General features: G+C 50.4%; 1 protein-coding gene across 3 annotated transcripts in view; it reads right to left on the bottom strand.

The window, feature by feature from the left end:
* LOC122245889 (uncharacterized) overlaps window positions 1-25343 on the bottom strand; it is a 144865-nt gene that overhangs the window by 6584 nt on the left and 112938 nt on the right. For 2 of the 3 annotated variants that reach the window (XM_086553307.1, XM_043004002.2), the window contains 2 exons: window positions 16811-16888; window positions 3178-3430 (listed from right to left, as the gene is read on the bottom strand). In XM_086553307.1, the coding sequence (XP_086409433.1) occupies window positions 3178-3430; window positions 16811-16888 (331 nt within the window). Of the gene's footprint in view, window positions 1-3177; window positions 3431-10976; window positions 11069-16810; window positions 16889-25343 lie in introns of those variants that run through there. The other variant, XM_043004003.2, reaches the window with a different exon arrangement.

Below are 25343 nucleotides of genomic sequence, written 5' to 3'. Positions count from 1 at the left end.
GAGAAAGAAAGAGAAAGAGACATAAAAAGAAAGAGAAAGAGAAAAAGAAAGAGAGAGAGAGAGACGGAGCGCGAGTTTAAAAGCACCTAACGTCAATCCGGCAGATCCTGTTCAGCATTTTACCTGATCATCGAGCGCATTTGGCGGATGGCGGCGCTCGGAGGCCGCTTCCTGGTCCGTCATCTCCCCCTCCCCCCTCCCCTCCTCTTCCTCTATCTCTATCTCCTATCCTCCGTTCCCTTGTAACTGTAATCTCACTCAAAAAATATTACACACACACACACGCACACATATATATATCGTAACCCAAATTCAACCTTTCTCCCCCCTCCCCCCCCCCTTTCCCATGTCGTCTCTACTCACAATCGCATTAATAAGTTTAACCCCCTCCCTACCCCTACCCACACCCTCCCAAAAAACAAAAAAAACAAAAAAAAAATCACAAGAAAAGTGTTATCTCCTGTTCCCTAGTGACGGACGCAGCCGGTGCAAAAGAGAGAGAGAGAGAGAGAGAGAGAGAGAGAGAGAGAGAGAGAGAGAGAGAGAGAGAGAGAGAGAGAGAGAGAGAGAGAGAGAGTGAGGGGGGAGAGGGTGAGTGAGGGGGGGAGAGTGAGGGAGGGAGGGAGGGAGGGAGGGAGGGAGAGGGAGAGGGAGAGGGAGGGAGAGGGGAGGGGAGAGGGAGAGGAGGGAGGAGGGGGAGAGAGAGGAGGAGGGGGAGAGGGGGGGAGAGAGAGAGAGAGAGAGAGAGAGAGAGAGACAGAGAGAGAACGATAGAAAGAGAGAGAAAGAAAGGGAGAGCGATAGAAAGAAAGACAGAGGGAGAGAGAAAGATAAAAAGAAAGCAAGAGGAGAGGGAGGGAGAGAGTTTTTTCTCGGAGACAAAGCGAGCGATAGAGAAAACTCAGTCGCGGGATTTCCGTCGGACTCTTATCTATACCCCTCCCCTCCCCCTCCCCCTCCCCTCTTGCACCCCTTATCCTTAACCCCCACCCCTTCTCCTCTTACCCCTTACCTTTACCCTTCCCCCCACCCCCTCCATTCTCCTCTTACCCCTACCCTCTACCTATCTCCTTATGCCCCTACCTCCGTATCCCTCTACCCTCCCCCTCCCCCAACTTATACAACCCCTACCTCTTCCTCCCCCCTTCTCTACATCTACCCCTTCCACCCTTTCCGCCCCCCATCCCCCCACCCCGGCCATCTATCGCAATAGCCATCAAACCCATCCAGCGCCACCAGCTCTAGCTCTGACCGCGCTCGGCTTCAACCCTCAAATCTCTCTGTATCTCTCTCTGTATCTCTATCTCTATCTCGATCGGGCGCTCTCCCCTTCCCGAAATTAATGATTTGCTTCGAGAACTTACGATCGCTTCAAGACAAGACGCTGCTGTCGAGGAGAAATCGGGAAAATATGGAATACTATTTTTTTTTTATTTGGTATTATAATCTTTTAATTTCTTGCGATTTACTAAGGATTACACTTGCTAATATTTTATATAAAAAAAAAACTGACTCTAATTAAGTCTTCTGAATATCTCAATTCTTAATCATGTATTTTTTTTCTCTCTACCTTATTTCTTTCCCCAAAAAATAAAGAAGGAAAAAAATATCTATCTCCTAATCGCCTGAATTTATTCATATATTTTTTCCCCTCTCTTATTTACGAGGCCAATTATCCCACTGACGTCAGGGCCGCCCCCCCCCCCCCCCGACCCCCGCCAGCACTCACCCTGACCGTCTGCTATCGGCCCTTATCAGACGAGCGCTATCACCGGGCCTTATCGCAATCACATCCGCTGCCACCAACAAAACACTCCAGGGTGTCCGTCACCTGAGCCCAAGGCCGAGCTCGCGCGTCTCAAGCACTTGCTCGCTCGAGGGCGGACGAGGCCGTGTCACCACCGGCGGGGGTTGAGGTCGGGGTCGAGGTCGAGCTGGCTTGGTCTCGCGGCTTAGGTTGTTTAGGGATATTGGTATCGTCTTTATCATTGTGTATTATGAGCCGACTTCTTTTCCGATTCGAAACGGGTTGACGTGGATGAAGGGGCATTTTGGCATAGGAGGGTCTTGTCCCCGTTTTCTTTCCATTTTCTTCTTTCTCTCCTCCTCATTTTCCTCCTCCTCCTCCTCCCCCTTAACCCTCCCCATCCTCCTCCTCCTCTTCCTCCCCCCTCCCTCTTGGAATCGTGGCGCTCTTGGCCTCCTCCTCCTCCTCCTCCTCCTCCTTTTGGCAAGTGAGGGAACGAGAAGAGGGCCCCATGTCGCCAAGCTAAAGTGACCCGCTCCGTCCGCTCCGTCCCCACGGATTCAATGGCCATCTCTCGAGGCCTCGCGCTCGGATTCGGACGCGGATCCCGACACGGAAGCGAGGGCCCTGCCTGGCTGCGCGCGACCTCCTGGCGACGTCGCCGAAGAGGAGGAGGAGGATCTTCGGTCTGTCGCAAGGGTATTATCATCACTCGCCCCCCTCCTTCCCCTCCCTCCCTCCTTCCCTCCCTCTCCCTTGCCTTCCATCCCAGTATCTACTTCTATCTATCTACCATCCGGGCTACCTCCATCCCGCCCACCCCCTTTCGGTTTCATTTATTTGTTCCTTTTCTCCTGAACCTAGCAACTTGGGATCCCTCCCCCTCCCCCTCACCCCCTCCCCCTGTCAGCCCTTCTTCTCTCATCCCTCCCTGTCTGGCTTGTTACCTATGCCCCCCCCTCCCCCCGCCCCCCTCCCGCTATCTCCCGTGCCCCGATTGCGCGCTACAGTAGCCTTGAGGAGACTGCGAGCGGTGATGTTCACAAGCGATGCGTGTGGTGACGGAGGCGGAAGGAGGAGAGCATGCAAGCAAGCATGGAGAGAGGAGAGAGGAGAGAGGGAGAGGGAGCGAGAGAGTGAGAGGGGTAAGGGAAGAGGGGGGAAGAGGGGAACACTAAATCACAGAAAAAAACATCAATAATACCACAAACAGACTCGCAATAACAGCTTTAGTTCTACCATTCAACACCAATTACCTGCCGTTGTTACCTTTACCAACAACCCCAAAAACAGAAGAACATCCCCTCCCTCCATCCCCCTTCCCTATCCCTCCTCCCTCATTCCACCCCCATCCCTCCCTCCCTCATTCTACCCCTTCCCCCCTCTCCCCCCACCCCTAATAGAACAGCAACAACCCTCCCGCAGCTCACCTGTACACGAACTTCTGGCCGAGCACCTTCTTGATGATGTTCTTGTCGTAGTAGTAGCGCAGGGCCCGCGAGAGCTTGTCGTAGTTCATGTTCGTCTTGTTCTTGCGGAGGCCCCACAGGCGTGCCACCTCCTCGGCGTTGAGCAGTTTGAACTCGCCCTCGGAGTTGGTCCAGGTGATGATGTGCTTGTACTGGTTGCTCAGGAGGAGCTCGAGCAGGAACTGCCACAGCGTGATGTTGTTCACCATGCCATCTGCGAGGGGGGAGGGAAGGGGGAGGGGTGAGTATTTATCGTAATAATAGTAATGGTAATATAATGACAATAATAATCCTGATAAACACTCATGATAATATTGATGGTGATAATGGTAAAAATGATACTACTACTACTACTAATAATGTTGATGATAATAACAATAATAAAAATAATGATAATCAAAATAACAATGACAATAATAATCACGGTAAACGTTCATAATAATACTGATGATGATAATAATAACGACAATAATAATCATGATAAACGCTCATAATAACACTGATAATAACAATAATAATAATAATAATATTGGCAATGATAATCACAATAACAACAACAACAACAAGAACAAAACGAATAAGAAGAAAAACAATAACGACCGCAATGCTCCGCCGACAACGACCCCACCGGTGACAACACACTCGATAAGACTCCCGAAGCCATCTCGCCTCTGACGCAAGGGAGAAGCAATCAAAAGGAGACGAGAATAATGCGAGCGATAAAAGAGAGAACAGCGGGGAAGACGCCACGCACATGCAGACATATAAGAGACCCCCCCTCCTCCTCTTCCTCCATCTCTTCCCCTCCCCGCCACCTTAGCCAACACTGGGACCTCCACTTCCCTCCCCTCCCCTCCCCTTCCCTCCTTAACCTCAGACGGACAGAAATGCTGACACCTATAACGTTAACCCACTCAGAACAGACGCAAAAAGACACAGACACATGCATAGGTACACAGGCACACAGGCAGGCACACACACACACATACATACATACATAAATACATACACACACAAATGATACTATGTGCAACCCTCGCACAGCCAACAACACTGATACATACATAAATGGTGACATATACATCACCACACCCACAATCCGACACAGACACACACTGAAAACCCCCTTTGACAAAAACATACGCTGACAACTCCCTATGGCACAGACACATACGCTGACAACCCCCCTATGGCACCGAGACATATGCTGACACCTCCTTATGGCACAGACACCCATCCTGACAACCCCCCACCCTCCCCCCTCTCATCCCAGACATAATCATGCTGACAGACCACTTACGTACATTTTTTCTTGGCTTTCCCCTTCGAGATAGTCAGAACAAGACCATTTTTATCTTATCTGCCATGACAAACCCAGCACACACGCGCGCGTTTGAATGGGTTACGCATGAGTGTATGTGCACGTGTTCGTTCGGTCAGGAGGCGAGTGTGTGCGTGCGTGTGTGTGCGTGTGTGTGTGTGGTTGAGTCTGCGTAAAGAGATATGCGTATTTGCACGTGTTTGGTGCAATTCAGTGCGAGTGCGTAAGTGTCTCTACGTTGTGTGTGTGTGTGTGTGTGTGTGTGTGTGTGTGTGTGTGTGTGTGTGTGTGTGTGTGTGTGTGTGTGTGTGTGTGTGTGTGTGTGTGTGTGTGCGTGTATGCGTGCGTGTGTATTTGTGTGTGCGTCAAAGAATGTGTCAGTTATGAACCCCTATCCCCCTTCCCCTCCCCCCCACCCCATCCCATCCCATCCCCCCTGACATGTGCCCGCCCGTCACTCTTGCTTTGGATTCTTTCACTTGATCTCGTGCCCAATTCAACCCTCAACCCCCCTCCCCCCTACCCACTACCCCCTTCAACCACGTCGCCCCCCCCCACCCCCACCCACCCCACAGCTCCTGTCCCCTATCTATCTTCCCTCCAGTGCCCAATGCCCATACAACGGCAATTTGCATACCCTTATACCTCTTAACTCCTCTCCCTCCCCCTTCCCCTTCCCCCCTCTCATCTACCCCTTTATTATGGCTTTCTTTTATTGCTTCCCCCCCTTCCACCCCACTCTTCTCATTCTCCCCCTTTCCTGTGTGTGGAGAGCGAAGAACGAGAACGAAAGAGAGAGTGAGAGAGAGAGAGAGAGAGAGAGAGAGAGAGAGAGAGAGAGAGAGAGAGAGAGAGAGAGAGAGAGAGAGGGAGAGAGAGGCGAACGAGACGAGAAGAAGAGTGGAAGAAGCTGAGGAGTGGGAGGAGCTGAAGAGTGTCAGAGTGCCGTGGTGCCAGGGAGGCAGGGGGTCAGGGAGACAGGGGAGACAGAGACAGGGGGTCAGGGAGGCAGGGGAGACAGAGGCAGGGGAAACAGGGGGTCAGGGAGGCAGGAGAGACAGGGGGTCAGAGAGGCAAGGCGACAGGGGGTCAGGGAGACAGGGAGACAGGGGGTCAGGCAGGGGAGGGGGCCAGGGAGGAGGGGGAGGGGGAGGCTGGAGGCGCGGCGGCACAACGAGGCATCTCCGGTGGGCCTCGGGCGCTGCAGCGTCACGGCGGCGGCCATGCGGGCGGGGGCGGGAAATGGCAATTGTCGCCCGATTACACCCATTTTGCCAATTACCACACCCATGCACGCCCGCGCCGCCAGCCAGCCAGCAGCCCGCGCCCCTTCGCGCTCGACTACGCGATGGGGGGTCAGTGGGGTGGGGGGGAAGGGAGGAAGAAGAGAGGGAGGAGGAGAGGAGGGGGGAGGGGGGATCTAGCCAGGGTGCCAATCGCAATGGAAGGAGCCGTCGACAGAGGTTCCACTCGCGACACACGATACAGTCAGAGCGCAGTGCCACGGGCGAGTGCCACCCTCAAGCATAATGCTGCCTTCACTCAACGGCACACTCACACAGCAAGGCCAAACTACGAGCCGGATTACTACCATTACAGTGCCACTTACACGCAGCACACTGCCAGTCCCGCATAAATACCACAAACACCCCCCTACCCCCCCACCCCCATCCAAATCAGTACAGTGCCACCACACGCCGCAAAGAGGAGGCACCACCACCACCAAACGCACCATAATGCCACTGAACGACGCGTCACAATGCCTTGGCACTCTGCAACGGCACTATGCAACAATGCAAGAACATTGGATAATGCCATCACAGTTATGTGCCAAAATCCTTGGAGGCGATGCCACGACACACGACAACCGCCGACGACCGCCAGTGCCCTCTCCCTCGCGGACGGTGCCACTGAGTGCCGCGCCGCGTCCCGCCTCGCCGGAGGAGGAGGAGGAGGAGGACATTTACGCACAAGAGGTCGCAACTATGTCGTGTAAAGGCCATAGTGGCTGGGCCAAGCACGCAAGCACGCAGGACGGCGTCTCAAGCACGCGCACTCTCTCTCTCTCTCTCTCGTTATTATTACAAACGTGCACTGATACACATGCACATATTGGGTCAATGACATTAATTTGTAACCATCTTTGTCTCCACCCCCACCCCAGGCACGCCCGCCCGCCCACCCCCAACCACGACCCTCCATCATCGCGCCCTCTCCACCCTTACTCCCTTCCTTCCCCACTTCCAATCGACCTTTTTCATCCCTCAACTGTCCCTCCACTCCCGTGCCCTCCCTCCCTCCCTCCATCTCCCCTTCCTCCATCTTCCCTTCCTTTATCTCCCCTTCCTCCATCTCCGCTCTCTTTCTCCATCTAAGATCCCCCTCCGCTCGTTCGTTCCCTCCCTCCCTTCCCCGTCCCCCCGTTCCCCCCTCCTCCCCAGACCGGACCGGTAGACGTACGCCATAACCGCCAGGGAACCTTCTTAAACTATCACTATCACTATCACTTGCCACCCTCAATTGTGTCGGGGCCTCTCTTGCAAGATGATGCAGGTACTGGACGACTGAGGGGGAGGGGGAGGGGGAGGGGGGGGGTGGAAGGAGGGTGTGAGGGAGGCGGGAAGGAGTGGGAAGGACGGAAGGGGGAAGAGGAGGGGATGATGGAAGGATGAGGAGGGGAGAGAAGGAGGAGGAAGGACGGGAGGGGGAAGAGAAGGAGGGTGGAGGGGAATGGAAGGGAGGAGGAGGGGGGTGGGAGGGGGGAGAAGGAGGGGGATGGAAGGGAGGAGGAGGAGGGTGGAGGGGGATGGGAGGGGTGAGGAGGAGGGATGGAAGGGGGGAGAAGGAGGGTGGATAGGAGGGGAGAAGAGGAGGGTGGAGGGGAATGGAAGGGAAGAGAAGAAGGGATGATGAAAGGGGGGAGGGGGAGGATGAAGGAGGAAAGAAACGAAGGGCAAGCAGAGAAGGGAAGGGAGAGGATGAAGGTATAAGAGGGCATAGAGGAAGGATTAAAAGGAGGTGGAAAAGTACATGAATAACAACGACGACCACAGAGAAAGAGAAAGAGGAGGAGGAGGAGACCTGGCTAATCCCTCTCAGTCCTCCCCACACCTTCCCCCCCCACCCCCACCCCCACCACCTTCCCCAATCCCTGCAATGCCCTCCGCATCCGCCCATTACGAGCGAGCAACACAACCAGCCCGTAGCAACCGTCATTATCCGACCATTAACATCATCATAATTATTGCAACTCTAACCATTATCCTTCCTCACGCCCACACCCAGCCCTTAAACCCACACTCAGCCCTCACGCCCACACCCGGCCCTTAAACCCACACTCAGCCCTCACGCCCACACCCGGCCCTTAAACCCACACTCAGCCCTCACGCCCACACCCGGCCCTTAAACCCACACTCAGCCCTCTCGCCCACGCCCGGCCCTTAAACCCACACTCAGCCCTCACGCCCACACCCAGCCCTTAAACCCACACTCAGCCCTCACGCCCACACCGGGCCCTTAAACCCACACTCAGCCCTCACGCCCACACCGGGCCCTTAAACCCACACTCTCCCTCACGCCCACACCCAGCCCTTATTTAAACCCACACTCAGCCCTCACGCCCACACCCGGCCCTTAAACCCACACTCAGCCCTCACGCCCACACCCGGCCCTTAATTAAACCCACACTCAGCCCTCACGCCCACACCCGGCCCTTAAACCCACACTCGCCCTCACGCCCACGCTCGCTAACCAGCCCACTAGACTTTGTATTACTCTAAACGCTATTACGCTTGGGATCATCATCTGGGAGCAAGAACGTATGACTTCCTTTGAAGGGATTTCGTCATAGCGTTATCCAGAGAGAGGAGAGAGAGGAGAGGAGATGAGAGGAGAGGGGAGAGAGGAGAGAGAGGAGAGGGGAGGAGAGGGGAAGAGAGGTGAGAGAAGAGGAAGGAAGAGGAGAGAGAAGAGGGAGGGAGGGAGGAGAGAGAAGAGATGAGAGGGGAGAGAAGAGAAGAGAGGAGAGGAGAGGAGAGGAGAGGGGAGAGAAGAGAGGAGAGGAAGGGAGAGAGGAGAAGAGAGAAGGCAGACCGATAGATAGATGTATAGATAAATAGCTAAGAAGATGGAGAATAGATGAATAAAAAGAGAAGGAGAGAGAGACAGCGAGAGAGAAAGAGAGAGAGACACAGACAGACAGAGAGAGAGAGAGAGAGAGAGGAGAGAGAGATTCATTTCACCCAAACACTTGTCTAACACCTGTGGGTTCACCTTGAGCTAAATAAACATCGATATATCATGTGAAGCCACTGAAAAAGCAAAAAAACAACAACAACAGCAAAAAACAATGGATACGCTTACACATACACCGTGATGCTACACAAGTACAAAGGCAGAACAATACGTTACACTTCAAACTGGAGACCCGAAGGGACACAACCAGTCGCACATACAACGTGCATACTTATTCGTACACACACACATACACAAACACACACACACACACACACAGCAACTCATACAGGACATACACCCCCCCCCCCAGCACATCCTCCCCCGGGGCAGATCCGCCACAGGGCGACCCGCAGCAGTTGTGCCACGTCCGGTGCCCTTAGAGTGCCAACGTTGCTGCCTGGGCAAAGGGACAGAGAGAGAGAGAGAGAGAGAGAGAGAGAGAGAGAGAGAGAGAGAGAGAGAGGGGGGGGGAGGGGAGGGAGGAGAGAGGGGGAGAGAGAGAGAGAGAGAGAGAGAGGAGAGAGAATAAGAGAGAGAGAGAGAGAGAGAGAGGAATATGAGAGAGAGAGAGAGAGAGGAGAGAGAGGAGAGTGTAATAAGAGAGAGAGAGAAGAGAGAAGGAGAGAGAGAGAGTGAGAGAGAGAGAGAGAAAGAGAGAGAGAGAGAGAGAGGGAGAGAGAGAGAGAGAGAGAGAGAGAGAGAGAGGATATGGAGAGGAGAGAGAGAGAGAGAGAGAGGAGAGAGAAAAGAGAGAGAGAGAGAAGAGAGAGAGAGAGAGAAGAGAGAGGAGAGAGAGAGGGAGAGAGAAAAGAGAGGGAGAGAGAGAGAGAGAGAGGAGGGGAGAGAGAGAGAGAGGAGAGAGGGAGAGGGAGAGAGAGAGAGGAGAGAGAGAGAGAGAGAGAGAGAGAGAGAGAGAGGAGAGGGAGAGAGAGAGGGGGAGAGGAGAGAGAGAGAGAGAGAGGGGGGGAGAGAGAGAGAGAGAGGGAGAGGAGGAGAGGAGGAGAGAGAGAGAAGAGAAGAGAGGAGGGAGGGGAGAGAGAGAGAGGGAGAGAGAGAGAGAGAGAGAGAGAGAGAGAGAGAGAGAGAGAGAGAGAGAGAGAGAGAGAGAGAGAGAGAGAGAGAGAGAGAGAGAGAGGTCAAGGCCGTCCCATTAAAACGAAGTCGATTCTAGTCACGCCATTATTATCCCTTCACATCTTCTCCTCTAATAATGACTTCGTTTTCTATTGGGAAGTGATGGAAGGGTTTAGAAAACGGGAAAACACGTGGATACAACAGGCCACGCGGATAACAATATATCTTCTCTATTACTCTGATTCTTTTTCTGTCTCTCTCTCCTCTCTCCTCTCTCTCTCTCTCTCTCTCTTTCTCTCTCTCTCTCTTTCTCTCTCTCTCTTTCTCTCTCTCCCTCCTCCTCCTTTTATTTCTCTCTCTCTCCTCCCCACTTTTTCTCATATAAAAGATTTAATCATTTACAAATCTAATACTAAATCCCACAAGTTTTCGTCAAACGCATATTCCAGAAACATCACTCTCTTTCTACCCTCTCTTCAACATTCCCCAAAATCATTACTCTCTCCCCACCATACATCAAAAATAAATATCTAAACCCCACTACCAAAAAGAAAAAAAATATATATATATACAAGTGTATCTCTATGCATAATTAAATCTCTCCGAACACCAAAGGAAACGAAAAGAAAAGAGAAATACGTAAACCTGTTGCTCGAAGCTACAGGTGGTTTTCACGCCGAGCGAAGAAGTTAAATTACAAGGTTAGGTTAATTTCGAGAATGAAGTTGAAAAATCATGATAATTCGCCTAATTTAACGAATGGAAGAAGGTAATTTATGGCATCGGGAGGATTGTTAAATGTGTGTTATTCATAGCGATCTGATGATCATTATTATATTGATGATGATGATGATAATACTGACAATGGTAGTTGTATTTCTGTTCGTAACATTTATTTAGGTTAAATATTCCTAACGGTGCTACGCTCAATAAATAATTAAAACTGCAATTGTTGATAAGAATGGCAATCAACATCACTGCCCCGTTTCAACAACGACCTCTGCGCTTATTCACCATAATCGAACAATTAAAGAAAATATTAACACGGAAAGAACCCCCGTTTCTTCCCTATAAGTGTTAACTCTGAAAATATCTTACAAAATAATTAGGTAGCCGTCCTTATCCTTACCTGAGGACTCCATCTTGGGCGTGCGTTTCGCGTAGACTTCACACCCACACCCACACACGAAACTCAGACACTCGCACTGTTTTTGTTGTACCTTTCCTTTTCTTTTTTTTTTCATCTTTTTTTTTTCTTTTTTTTTTTTTCTGTTCCTCACATATAATAGTATGGCATTACACACTTAGTTCACTTCTCATTATTTCTAACCGTTTTCATTTTCTTCTCTCCTTGTACATTCCACTCTTTATCACATATCACGTTTTTCTATTTATAAACCTGCAGTTTTTTCCCCTGTGTCTCTCTCACTCACTCTCTCTTTCTCTATCGTTTTCCGTCCAATAAAATAAAAAAACGACTTGTGATTTTTTTTTTTAAATCTTCGGAACGTATCCTGTTCCTTCAATTAAACCCCAGATAAGCGGCGGGACTAACGAACCCGATTCCACAAGCTTCCGAAAGTGACGAAATCTCTCTCTTCTCTCTCTCTCTGTCTCTCTCTCTTTCTCTCTCTCTTTCTCTCGTTCTGTTCTTCCCTCGACTTTTTTTCTTTTTCTTCTTTTTCTTACCTTCTTTCCTGCTGAATCTTTTTTCTTCCTTTTTCTTTTGTTCTGATCTTCTTTTTTTCTTTCTTTCTTTTCTTGACTTCTTTTCTCTCTTTCTTTTTTGCTTTGTTACGTTTTTTCTTTTCTTTCTTTTTCTTTCTTTTTCTTTTTTTTAGCTTCTTCTTCTTTTCTCTTCTTGCTTTTTTTTTTTTTTTTTTTTGTTCCTTTTTTTTCTTTTTTTTTCTTTTTCCTTTTTTTCTTTTTCTCTTATTCTTCATCTTTCTTTTATTTCCTTTTCTTTTTCTTTTCTTTTTCTTTTTTATCTCGCTTTTTCTTGATTTTCTTTCTCTTCTTTTTTCTGTCTTTCTTCTCTTTGTTTTTTGTCATTTTTTCTTTTCTTTCTTTTCTTTTAGCGTTTTCGTTTTACTTCATTCTTAATCTTTTTCCTTCCTTATCTTTTTTCTTTTGAGTTCTTGCTTCTTTGGTTTCTTTTCGTTCTTTCTTCTTTCTTTTTTTTTTTCTTTCTTTTTCTTTGTTCTTTTTTATTCTTCTTCTTTTTTTCTATTTTATCTTTTCTTCTTTCTTTCTTTTTTTTATTCTTTTCGTTCCCCTCGAAAATGTCCTAAATAGATATAAAACAAAAAACGAAGAAGTCACGAAGAAGAAGAAGGTCGTCGGGAACTCGTGGTCCGTCGAAGTCCCTCCTGCATCATCACCTAGGCCTATCCCGAAGGACCTCGTGCTTGTCCTCGTCCTTGCGGGGTCTTCGAGGAGGACGCTCATGCCTCGGTAGGAGGGAGAGGAGGGAGGGAGGGAGGGGAGGGGGAGGGAGGCGGGGAAGGGTAGGGTGGGGTGTCGAGGGCTACATAAAACCCCCCCGTGGTATTCGATCACAAATTCATAGATCTATTGTTTTTGTTTTCCTTTTCCTTTCCTTCTCACAAGCACTATCCACCTTGTGTTGCTGTATCTCACTCTCCACTGTATCACTCAAGACGAACGAACGAACAAACAAAACAAACAAACAAACACAGATCTTCAGAAGCGAAGCACACGAGATCACAGCATCGGCGGTGTGCGGCCGGCGCGGAGCAGGAGGAGCGGTCCGGTCCGGAGCCGAGGCGAGCGTAGGCCTACTAAATGAGGAGGAGGAAGAAGAGGAGCACGATGACAAGGAGGGGGGGAGGGGGAGGAGGGGGGGGGAGGGGGGGGGGAGAGGGAGGAGGAGGAGCGGGAGCGAGAGTAGGCGGCGCGGACGTAGAGAGGCGGCAAGCGATGAGCGAGTGAGAGGAGTGGGGGAGTGACGACGCGACGGGTCCTGGGTCGGGTCGGGTCTGGTTCGACAGCGTTCGGTCGGTCGGTCGGGTCGGGTCGGGTGGACAGACAGACGGACGGACGAAGGGAGGAGGAGGAGGAGGAGCTCAGCGCGACCGCACCACACGCGGCGAACTTCGGAGGCCGCATGTCGCAGGCTCGCCCGCGATCCGCACTAGCACGCTAGAGCGGGAGGGGGAGTGGGGAGGGCAGGGACAGAGGGGGGGAAGCGCGGGGTTCCGGTGGTCACCCGCAGATGGCGCGCGCGTCTGCGGGTGCGTGTGGGTGCGCGCGCCCTTTCGTCTCGGCTATTAGACTTGCATTTTGTCTGGTGTCCTTGTCATTACTTGTAGTATTTCCCTCTCTCTCTCTCTCTTTCTCTCTCTCTCTCTCTCTCTCTCTCTCTCTCTCTCTCTCTCTCTCTTTCTTTCTCTCTCTCTCTCTCTCTCTCTCTCTCTTTCTTTCTCATCTCTCTCTCTTCCTCCTCTCTCTCTTCTCTCCTTCTCTCCCCTTTCGCCTTCCTTCAGACCTCCACCATTAGCATAATTATCAATATTCATAAGAATGCACTTTCCACAAAATCGCCAGCATCCACTTACAGAGCCATCACTCATCACGACTCCTCAGCTCTGATATAAACAACAAGACGAAAACTGAATTATTGCATCTACTTTATTTTTTTTTATGTTTCGATTAAAGTCATACAGCATCAGAAGGCGGGTATAGATGAGAGGGGGGGTGTATGCTATCCCCTCTCCAAAGTCTCTTCACTCCTTTCATTTTCTTGCTTTAGGTATATATTGAAATAAATCAACAACAAAAATACAATTAAATTTAATTCACATCATCCGGTCGTTTCATTTCTTTTTTTTTGTTTTTTATTTTCTTTCCCACGAGATCTCGTCCTAATCCTTCCCATTCCTCCCTCCCCTCCCCTCCCCTCTCCCCCAGCCCCTCCCTTTCACTACCTCTGAAACACAGGTGTGAAAAAGAGAGCAGTTTACCGCCCCTCCCCCTACCCTCCCCCTTCCCCTTTTCTTTTCAATTTTCTTTTTTTTTATCAGATGGTCGGCATAGATGGATAATCTATGGTGAAGATGATGATGATGATGATGATGATAAAAACGGTCACGAAATATAACAATCATAAACAAAATATATAATCCAAAACAACATCGACATCACCATTACACTATTAACAAAAAAATAACACCCATATAAGGAAAACCCTTAAAAAAAATCACAAAATTACATCCAATCACAACCTTTAACAAAAACAGAGAAAAACAAACACACACACAAAGAAACAGCCGCTACGAAAATAATCCGACCAAAAAAAGTAAATTAAAAAATATATAATAATAAATAAAAAAGTCAGATTTAGCGCAGGTTCGTACGCGACTACAGGTGCGGCTGCCTCGTGGATTTACATAAATTATGAAGAACCCGACAGGGGGATGGGGAGGAGGGATGGGGAAGGGGAGGGGGGAGGAGGGAAGGGGAAGGGGGAAGGGAGAGGGTAGGGAGGGAGGAGGGGGGGGAGAGGTAAGGGTATACGGACTATGGGCAGGTAGGGTAAGGGGGGTTTGTATGGGAGGAGGGTAAGGGTGCTGGGTAGGGTAATAGGGTAATAGGGAAAAGAGGAGGAAGGTAGGGGAGGGGGAGAGGGATAGAGTGACGTGCTCGGCTCGGGACCTCACCTGTCCCTTCCTCCCTTACCTGACCCTTGTCCCGCCTCCTGTGCCCTTCCCTCCCTCCCTCTCTCTCTCTCTCTCTCTCTCTCTCTCGTCTTCTCTCTCTCTCTCTCTCTCTCTCTCTCTCTCTCTCCCTTCCTCCTTTCACGAGTCCCCGCGTACATACTCGCTTTCCTTCCCTCTCATTTTTCTCCTTCCTCCCCATCAAAATGAAAATATGTGAGGGAAAGACATCAAGACACAGACGTCCGAAAGACACCCGATGGCAACGGACGCCATGACAGCCCTTCCCATCCCCCCCCATCCCCCCACCCCGGTTGCCTGGCACTAGCGAGGGAGGGAGCAAGGACGGCAACATGAGCAAGACACTTCAATCACCTTCTCCAGTTAAACACCGGGCGGGAGACGAACAGGTCAAGGGATGAGGAAATAGGTAAATCAAAAAAGTAGGAGGGGAATGGAGAGGGGGGAAGGATGGGATGGGGGAAGCGGGAGGGGGAAGGGGGAGGAAGGGAGGAGGAGAGGGAAGAGGGGGAGAAGGGGAGGGGGGGGGGAGAGGAAGGGAAAGGGAGAGGAGGGAGAGGAAGGATAGGGAGATGTATAGGATGGCGAGGGGAAGGGAAGGGGGGAGGGAGAGGAAGGGAATGGGGGAGCGGCGGGGAAATTTGGGGAGGGGGAGGGGGAGGGGGAGGAAGGGGAAGGGGAAGGTGAGTCGTAGTGTAAGAGGGGAAGTAGAAGTGGAATGGTGCGTCAGGTGTGCGTCAGGTTCGTCAGAGAAGGCGAAGGGACGTGGGGAAGGGGAAGGTGAGTCAGGAGGGAAAGGGAAGGGGAAGGGGAAGGGGAGGGGAGAGGAGGAGGGAGAGGGGAAGGAATGTAAGTGGATAGACGAGATGGGTACAAGTGGATGGTAGGAGGTGGGAGAGGATAAAGGAGGATGGAGGGGAGGGGAGGGGAGGGGAGGGGAGGGGGGTAAAGGGTACCGGGGGAAATGACGAAGTTGGAGTACCACGGACAATAAAAAAAAAACATGATATGGGAAATAAAACTGTAAGCGCAATTACAGTATCGGTAAATATCAGCTGGTGTCTTCCGCTTGAAGATAAATTGGGCGGTGGCAGATTTCGGTCTCTCTCTCTCTCTCTCTCTCTCTCTCTCTCTCTCTCTCTCTCTCTCTCTCTCTCTCTCTCTCTCTACCGATCTCACTGTCTCTGCCTCTGTGGGGGAGGGAGGGGGAGAGAGAGAGAGAGAGAAAGAGAGAGAAAGAGAGATAGAGAGAAAGATAGAGAAACCAAACACAATACCAAGAGCGAAAGAGAGACCGCGCAAGGGCGAGAGCAACAGAGGCAAGCTGCGTGTGTGGGCGGAAGGTATGGCATGATGGAGGACTAACCCCCCCCATGCCCCCTGCCCCCCTACCGGATGGCGGTGATGGCCGGCCATGATTATGTCCAGCGGGGCACTTCCTGGCCCGGCGCCGCCAACGGGAAGTGCCAATTGCTCTCCGCCAGACACTCACTGCCTGCCAGGGGTACCCTCTCACCCGCCCGCACGCCCGTCCGCCCACCCGCCCATCCACAGCCGTCGCCGAAAGCCTCGCTGCACCGCCGCCACTTCTGACTGTCTGTCTGTCTGTCTGTGCCTCCCCTCTCCTTTCTCCCCCCCCCTCCTTCGACAGGTTTGTTTGTCCCTTGTGTAATTTCCCTCCCTCCCTCTCGCCCCCATCCACCCCCTCCCCCATCCCCATCCCGGAATGTAAACAAACAATCTCAGCTGCGGTTTGTAAACACTGCTTACTATCGGTCTGTGTACCTGAAGATTGCTTTCGTGTTCGCTCCCCCCTCCCCCACCTCCCTCCCTCTCCCCCCTCCCCCTCTGCCTTACAGCCACTTATAGAATAGCATGGACAGGAAAGGATAACGAAAGTGGGGAGGGTGTAGGGAGAGAGGGAGGGAAAGAGGGAAAGAGAGGGAGAAGGGGAGAGAGGGGAGAGAGGGGGAGGGGGAGAGAGAGAGAGAGAGAGAGAGAGAGAGAGGGGGAGGGGGAGAGAGAGAGAGAGAGAGAGAGAGAGAGAGAGAGAGAGAGAGAGAGAGAGAGTGAGAGAAACTAACAAAAAAATCAGACAAACAGACACAAAAAAAAAACACATGACCCCCAAAAAAGAGAGAAAGAAAGAAAGAAAAAAAAACACACACAATTAAACCCATAAGACAAAACCAAAACCAACCAACAGACAAACACAAAACAGATCCTGCAACGACAGCCAGCCGATCTCCTCCTTCAAACTACTCACCCTTGGCCTTGGATGGTGACATGGCATCGTTGGAACCCTCCGAGTCCTCAGCCTCAAAGCGCCTGGTCATCTCGCACTCTGAGGACAAGAAGAAAGAAAAATGGATTAAGATTTAGGACGGAATAGGGGGACTGGGGGATGGGGGGACGGTGGGGGTGGGTGAGGGGGGGTTAGGATGGATATAGGGGTAGGGAGAGGGGGTAGGGGGGAAGGGGGTAATAATGATTGATAGTTGATTATTGGTGATGGTGATTGATGGTGACGACTGATTAATAATAATGATGATGATGATAATAGACACAATAGCAAAATAATCAAAATAGCAATGATGATGATGATAACAACAATAATAATAACAACAACAATAATAACAATAACAACAACAACAATAATAATTGTGAGGACAGAGTAGGTGTGGCGGCATAAATAGGAGAGCGAGAGTGTGAGGAAATAAGTCTGCGAGTGTACGAGTGAGTATATGAGTGGGTGTGTACGAATGGGTGAGTTAGTGGGAGCGTGGCTGCGTGAACATTCCAAATAAGTGAGTGAGTGAGTGAGTGAGTGGGTGAGTGAGTGAATGAATGAGCGTAAAAAATATAAGTGGATCAGCGAACGCGTTGTCACACCGAATAACGAGTGGATGAGAAAGCGGGTGAGTGAGTGAGATAGTGGATGAGAGAGCGGATGAGTGAGTGGATGAGTCAGTGGATGAGTGAGTGAGTAAGTGGGTGAGTGAGTGAGTGAGTGGGTGAGGGGATACTCGTCCCCAGCGAGGGTAGTGGTAACATCGTTCTCGGAAAAAGACCGCAGCTGCCGACACGCGACCCTCGCCCGGCTCATAAAGTCAAAGGAGGATAGGGTGGGGGGATAGGGGGAGGATAAGGGGAGGGGGATAGTGGTGGGGAGAGAGAGGGGGGATAGGGCGAGGAAGGGGGGATGCAGGAGAAGGGGCGGAGAGAGAGAGAGAGAGAGAGAGAGAGAGAGAGAGAGAGAGATTGCGGATATGACTCGCACCGGATAATCAAATAAAACGCAACGCCATGGCACTCTCTGCTGCTCCCACTCGAGGGTCCGGCTCCCCTGACGAAGGAAAAGGCACCTGGGGGAGAGTTCGAAGCCCAGGAGACCCCAGGAGCCGAAACACCTCCCTACCGACGCATCGAAATCCCCGCAAAGAGAGCGCGACGGACCAGCGGCGACGGACTAGCGGCAGAGACGGCAGCAGAGGTGGCGGCGTCGGGACGAGCAAAGCCTCCTGTGGCTGTATCGCGTGTCAACCCCCGTATTTAGACAGCCTCGGCCGGACTTTTTCCCCCCGGGTCGTCGCGCACTCGGAATGACGAAGTCAATGGCACGCAAAACATCTCTCTGGCGGCGATTTTTGCCTGCAGCCTCCCTCCCTCTCGCTTGTAATCTAAACCCTCGAGCACAACCTGCTGCTGCGTCCTTCTCCTCCAGAGGCGCACGCCCTTTAAAGGTCTTCCTCCATGCAAAAGTCATGCACAGATGTTTACAAACTAAGATGCTAATACATTGCCACCCTGCTGCTGATGAAAATAAACAACAACAACAACAACATGCGTCTAAAAAAAGGGGATCCGAACCCGGCAGTGCATTTAGGAGTAAACAGCTGAGCGCCACAGCCCGCCCGACCTCGGAGGCGTCTCCCGCCCTAAACCCCCCGTGTAACAGAGATTACACAATCGCTGGATTTACGGTGTCGCTCCCAAGCCCGCCCGCCCACACGCCACAGATAACAACAAGTAATTCAGAAATCATCATAGCCTCCCCTCTCCCTCTCCTCCTCCCTCTCCCCTCCCCCTTACTACCCTACCACCTCCCTCGACGACAGAACGACACATCCAAATATCACTTTACAACGTCACGCGGACGTAAGGATCCTCTGGCGGGGCAAGGTGAAGTCCCGCGGAGGAAATAGCCGCCGCACAACCGAAGAGCAACGGGAAATAGCGACTGGACAATGACACAAAATGAATGAGTGATAATATATGCATAACGGTGGAGGGTGGTCGTGGTGGTGGTGTGTGTGTATGGGGGGTTAGGGGGATGGTGGACATGACCGAACGAAGGAGCAAGATAAGGACTAGTATAAAAGGAGAGAACGAGAGAGAGAGAGAGAGAGAGAGAGAGAGAGAGAGAGAGAGAGAGAGAGAGAGAGAGAGAGAGAGAGAGAGAGAGAGAAAGATGAAGAGGGAGAGAGAATGAGAGAGAGAGAGAGAGAGAGATGAAGAGGGAGAGAGAATGAAAGGTAGAGAGAGAATGAGAGAGTGAGAGAGTGAGAGAGTGAGAGAAAGAGAGAGAGAGAGAGAGAGAGAGAGAGAGAGAGAGAGAGAGAGAGAGGAAGAGAGAGAGAGAGAGGCGCGAGAAGGAACAGGGTGATAAAGCTGCGGATTGGACAATACATCAGTGTTGAGTTCAGGGTGTTGTCCCGTCTTACCTTGGTCGCGTGGGTACCCCTCGCCCTTACCTCCCTCCCCTCCCCCCCTAAAGTCATTCTCCCTTACGCTAGGGAGGAGAGAAGGGCAGGGGAGAAGACCTCCCCTTCCCTCCCCTCCTCCTTCTTGCCCCTTCATAACTTCTCCTCCTCCTCCTTCTCCTTCCCCCTTCTCCTCGCCCTTCCCCTCCAATTCACATTCTCCTCCCCCTTCTCCTTGCCCCCCCTCCCCCCCCACTCCACCAAGGCCACTCCACCTCGCCTTCTTGCAGACCTGCCCCTTTCCCCTTTCCCTCTTGGCGCCCGATGCAGGAACTCTCGTCACCGCGACCGATAAACAAACAAATAAACAAATGAATAAACACATAAATAAATAGATGAATACATCATCAGTATAGAAATAAAATAAAACTATATAAATGTATAAATCAAAATATAACAAGATTAATGGATGTATAAATCAACCTATATAAGATGAATTAGATTAAAAAGAAAAAGAAAGAAAACGAAATGCATGAAAATCGAAATAAAAATAAACAAAACGAAATAAAAAAGTAGACGGAATGAGAAAAGGCCATCACCACCATCATCACCACCACCACCAAACGGGCGTGATGCATGCAAACTAACAGTAACCCTTCCTCCTCTACCACCCCCCCTCTCTCTCTCTCTCTCCTCCGACGCCACCCCTACCCCCCCTCATTGCTCTAGCATGCGACAGAAATTAATAATAATTAAGAAATCTTCAACAATGAACCCTCGCTCATTAGTCTTAATTGCTGCACCCACGAGAGCTCAGGTGTCAGCTATGTGGTGGGCGTGGGGGCGTGGGGGCGTGGGGGCGTGAATGCTCGCTGAGGTGGGTGGGTGTGATGGCTAGATGATGATGCCAGCTCGTCAGTCAGCACGCTAGCTTCGAGGACAAGGGTCGAAAAATACGATATGTAGATTTAAAATATTATGTGTGTATGTCTGTCTGTGTGTGTGTGTGTGTGTGTGTGTGTGTGTGTGTGTGTGTGTGTGTGTGTGTGTGTGTGTGTGTGTGTGTGTGTGTGTGTGCGTGTGTGTGTGTGTGTGTGTATTGGCGTGTGTCTGTGTATTGGAGTGTGTGTGTGTGTGTGTGTGTGTGTGTGTGTGTGTGTGTGTGTGTGTGTGTGTGTGTGTGTGTGTGTGTGTGTGTGTGTGTGTGTGTGTGTATTGGCGTGTGTCTGTGTATTGGAGTGTGTGTGTGTGTGTGTGTATTGGCGTGTGTGTGTGTATTGGAGTGTGTGTATGTGTGTGTGTGTGCGTGTGTGTGTTTCCTCGACTCTCTTGTTGGCTTTTTTCTTCTGGAGTCGCAACCTGATGACCTTGAGGTGAGGTGAGGGGAGGAGAATAGGGTGGGGAGAGAGGAGAGAGGGGAGAGGGGAGAGGGGTGAGGGGTGAGGAAGGACAAGAGAGACAAGTTCCCCACACGTGTTGTGATACCTATGTCACCTCCTCACCACCCCTCCCCCTCCCCCTCCCCTTTCACAATGGCACCTGTGTGGCTATCCCCTATCGCACCTACATGCTCTCTCATTGTACTTCTTCTTTTCTCATTCTCTTTCACTCCTTCCCCCTCCATCTACCCACCCTCTCCTTCTTTACCCCCTTCATCACTAATTACACAACCCGCTTTCCCCCACCCCTCCCCATCTCCCTCATTTCATACCCTCTCACTCTCCCTCTCTCCCCTCTTCTTCTGAGACCCTCCCCTTAACCCCCTCCTTCCCTAAACATCTATAGTACCCTCCCCTCCTCTTCCCCTTCCTCTTCCCCATCCCCTTCCCCTTCCCCATCCCCATCCCGTTCCCTATTCCCTCCCTCCCGTTCCCTGCCCTCCCCTTCCCCCATCCCCCTCCCCTCCCGTTCCCTCGCCACTGCATAGCTAACCTTTTTAAATGCCCAACATACGCGAACTGGGAGTAGCTGGGGTGCGGCGCCGATGTATGCAGTGCAGGTGTTCGGGAATTATTGAGCTACTAATAAATACATATTCCTTATGAGCACACACGCGTATGTACCCACACACACACACACTCACACATACCGGTAGCATGAAGCGGTCAGTCCACACGCACGCACGCACACACACACATGCAGATACCGAGACATAGATACACGCACCTCTCTCTCTCTCTCTCTCTCTCTCTCTCTCTCTCTCTCTCTCTCTCTCTCTCTCTCTCACTAGCTCTCACTCTCTATCTATCTATTTCTATCTTTACTCTCTCTCTCTTTCTCCCTCTCTCTCTCTCTCTCTCTCTCTCTCTCTCTCTCTCTCTCTCTCTCTCTCTCTCTCACACACACATACAGCTCTGCGTGGTCCCACCGCCTACAAAAGGTTAAATTGTTGACAGGATGCAGCCATGGGCAGCACCACCGGCTCCGGTGCGCGCGCGCTTGTATGTATGTATGTATGTATGTATATGTGTGTGTGATAGAGAGAGAAAGAAAGAGAAATATAAGAGGGAGAAAGAAGGAGAAATATAAGAGTGAGAGAAAGAAATAGAAATGTAAGAGAGAGAGAGAGAGAGAGAGAGAGAGAGAGAGAGAGAGAGAGAGAGAGAGAGAGGAGAGAGAGAGGAGAGAGAGATCACCTCTCACACTACCTAGAAAAGCAGCCAATTCAAGGCAAGAGAATTAATAACACCGGAGATTGCTAAACAGTCGCTGGAAGCCCGTTGCTCGATCGCGCGAGCGGTGATATAAAACCGTGAATCATAATCCAGCGCCGCCGCCGCCATGTGACGTCACCTTTGGCGCGAAGAGCGAGACGCGTCCGCGGGGTCAAAACCTTATGACCTACACGATGGCATCATACTAACCCTCTCGCTCTCATCCTACCTAAACCAAAAAAAAAAAAAAAGAGTAAAAGAGAGAAAAAAAGAAAAGAACTTAAGCCCACAATTTCCCCTCCAGCGTAAACAAAATGGAGGGTTTCGAGTCGTACCGGAAATTCTCCAGAAGTCTTTGCAAATTGCGGTCTCCCATTTCCGTTTAGCCCAGCGCCCTTTTCTCGCGCGCTCGCTCTCTCTCTCTCATCCACTCTCATAACTATAGCTATTTCGGTCACACACACCCAAATGACTCACGATAAATAACGGACGACAAAACAACTTCAAAAACAAAAAAGGATATACCATAAACCACTCAATTAAGGGCTAAACATCCGCACACAACCACCACCACATCCCGTAACGAGTCCCAGACGCTTCAAAAAAAATATATAAGAGTAAATAAGTAAATAAATAAATAAATAAATAAATAAATAAAAATAGTATTAGTGTAATAGTAATATTGATGATGATAATGCTGATAACAAAAACTGATACAAATACAAATAACAATAATAATAATAGTAATAATAATAATAATAATAATGATAATAATAACAACAACAATATAAATATTTACGAATGAAAAAAAAAATAGTATAAACAAAACCCCACAAACGAAAATCTGAGAAAAAGCGAAAGAAAGAAAACGATAAACAGCAACTCATGTCCGTAAAAAAAAACACACACCCAATCTCGTTCTTTCTCCACTTATTGAAATTCTTCAGGCTCCATGACCGGAAATTACGAAAGAATGATTAAACGTCACGCAAGCGGTGCACTGGGCGTAAGTAAAGAGGTTCGTATCGAAGGTTATGTAGGAGTAAGGAAAGCAGTTGTAGAGGTGTGTATTCCAGGGAGAGCGAATGAGGGAGAGGGGAGAGGGGAGAGGGGAGGGGAGAGGGGAGAGGGGGAGAGGGAGGGAGGGAGGGAGAGGGGAGAGGGAGGGAAGGAGGAAGGGAGGGGGAGAGAGGGAGGGAGGAAGGAAGGGAGGGGGAGGGAGGGAGGGAGGGAGAAAGGAAGGAAGGGGGACGGCGAATGAGGGAGGGAGGGGAGGGAGGAAGGGAGGGAGAGAAGGAGGGAGGGAGGAAGGGAGGGGGAGAGAGAGGGAAGGAGGGAGGGAGAGAGAGAGAGAGAGAGAGAGAGAGAGAGAGAGAGAGAGAGAGAGAGAGAGAGAGAGAGAGAGAGAGAGAGAGAGGGAGAGAGAGAGAGAGAGAGGGAGAGGGAGAGAGAGAGAGAAGGGGATAGAAAAAAAAATAGAAAGAAAAAAAATAGAAAGAAAGATAAGAAAAAAATAAAGAAGGAAAAGAACTTCTGATAGAGAGAAAGAGAGCAAGGCAGAGGGATGGATGGTGTTGGGGGGGGGGGGGGGCGCGCCGGAAGTGCCTGTGTGAAATACTAATCACAACAAAGAATTCAAAACTCCTGACACGTCGCTCTCTCGCTCCTTCAACCCTTCGGTAAGTCTTGTACACATACATACATACAGACATACACATACACACATACACATACACACACACATAAATAATATATATAAAACACACCTACGTATAGTGCATGTGCATCTGTGTAGTATACAGATGTAGAAAGAAAGTAAAGAAAGGAGGGAGGGAGAGGGAGAGGGAGAGAGAAAGAAGGAGAGAGAGAGAAAGAGAGAGATAGAAAGAGAGAGAGAAAAAGAAAGAGCGAGAAAAAGCGAGAGAAAGAGAGAGAAAGCGAGAAAGAGCAAAAGAAAGAGAGAGTAAGAGAAAGTCGTCTATCGAGAGAAAGAGGAGGAAAAGGACTTCGAAAGCGGGAGAGCGAAGGAGAGAGGTTGTCGCGTGAGGCGAGCGAGAGTCGGCGGGGAACAAGGGTGGCACTGTGCCTCTGATATGCACCGTGGGAATCTGGGGCCTCCATCCCCCCCCCTCCCCCCTCCCCTCCCCCCGACGCCACACACGCACTCTCTCTGCATCACGCCATATGCCTCGTTCATCACGAATTTATGCATCTCTTTTATCTCTCTCTCTCAACTTCTCTCTCTCTCTCTCTCTCTCTCTCTCTCTCTCTCTCTCTCTCTCCTCTTTTTCTATCTCGCTCCTGGAATTAATTTCCTTTGCTCTTCCTATCTTTAGTCCTTCCACCTATTTTGGTACAAGAGATTCTCTCTTTCTGTCTCTGTCTCTGTCTCCCTCTCCACTTTCACCAACCTTTTCTTCCCACTCCTCTCTCTCTCTCTCTCTCTCTCTCTCTCTCTCTCTCTCTCTCTCTCTCTCTCTCTCTCTCTCTCCATCCTCTCTCTTTCTCTTCCTTTCGCTCCGTTTCACAGTTGCAACAGGATCGCTAACAGCCTCCCCCTCCTCCCCTCCCCCTCCCCCACCCCCTTCCACCACCATCGGATCCAGGAACTATCCCAGGACACCTTTCCCCCCCATCCCCCTTTCCCCCTTTCCCACCCTCCCTCCCTACCCCCACCCGCCCACCCGCCCACCTACCAGCAAGCGGAGACGTGCGTGAGGAGTTCAGGAACGCGGATCCTGCCGTTTTACCTATATACCGGGATTGCTTGCTTGCTTGCTTGCTGCTTGATTGCTTGCTTGGCCTCTGTTCTGTGTTACGGTGTCTTTCAATCTCTCGCTTTGTTTTTTATTTCCTTTTTTTTGGCTTTGATTGCTTGTCCGTGTTGAAGGAGAAAGAGAGAGCGGGAGAGCGAAGAAAGCATTAAAAAGAGTAAAACAAAAAGAGAAAGATGGAGAGAAATGAAGAATTGAAGAAATGAGAGAGAGAGAGAGAGAGAAAGAGAAAAGAGAGAAGAGAGAGAGAAAGAGAAAAGAGAGAAAGAGGAAAGAGAGATAGAAAGAGAAGAGAGAGAGAAAGAGAGAAAAAGAGACCGCCCCACACACACACACGAAGGAAATGCCGTTAGTGCCACGCCGCCCGGACGGACACCCAGGCACACAACCCCCCCAGAGGCATTTTCAGAAATCTCACAAATCGTGGTAAGGCGATCGCGGTTTCCCCCGAAAGAACATTCTAAGATGGCGCTCCGAAACGATTTCGTAATGGAAGCACGTTTTATAATCTTATATTACTATGTACGGACGCAGATACACGCAAAATTGCTTAACATACACGTGCACGTACACACACTTCCATACATACATACATAAACACTTCCATACATACATACATACGTAAGTAAACGCATACAAACATGTACATAAACATACATACATACGTA

This window comes from Penaeus japonicus, unplaced genomic scaffold (assembly GCF_977035675.1).
Source record: "Penaeus japonicus unplaced genomic scaffold, GWHDUDI00000001_assembly GWHDUDI00000028, whole genome shotgun sequence".
NCBI classification, from domain to species: Eukaryota; Metazoa; Arthropoda; class Malacostraca; order Decapoda; family Penaeidae; genus Penaeus; species Penaeus japonicus.
The sequence above is the reverse complement of the archived record's forward strand: the minus strand, read 5'-3'. Positions and strand labels throughout refer to the sequence as shown.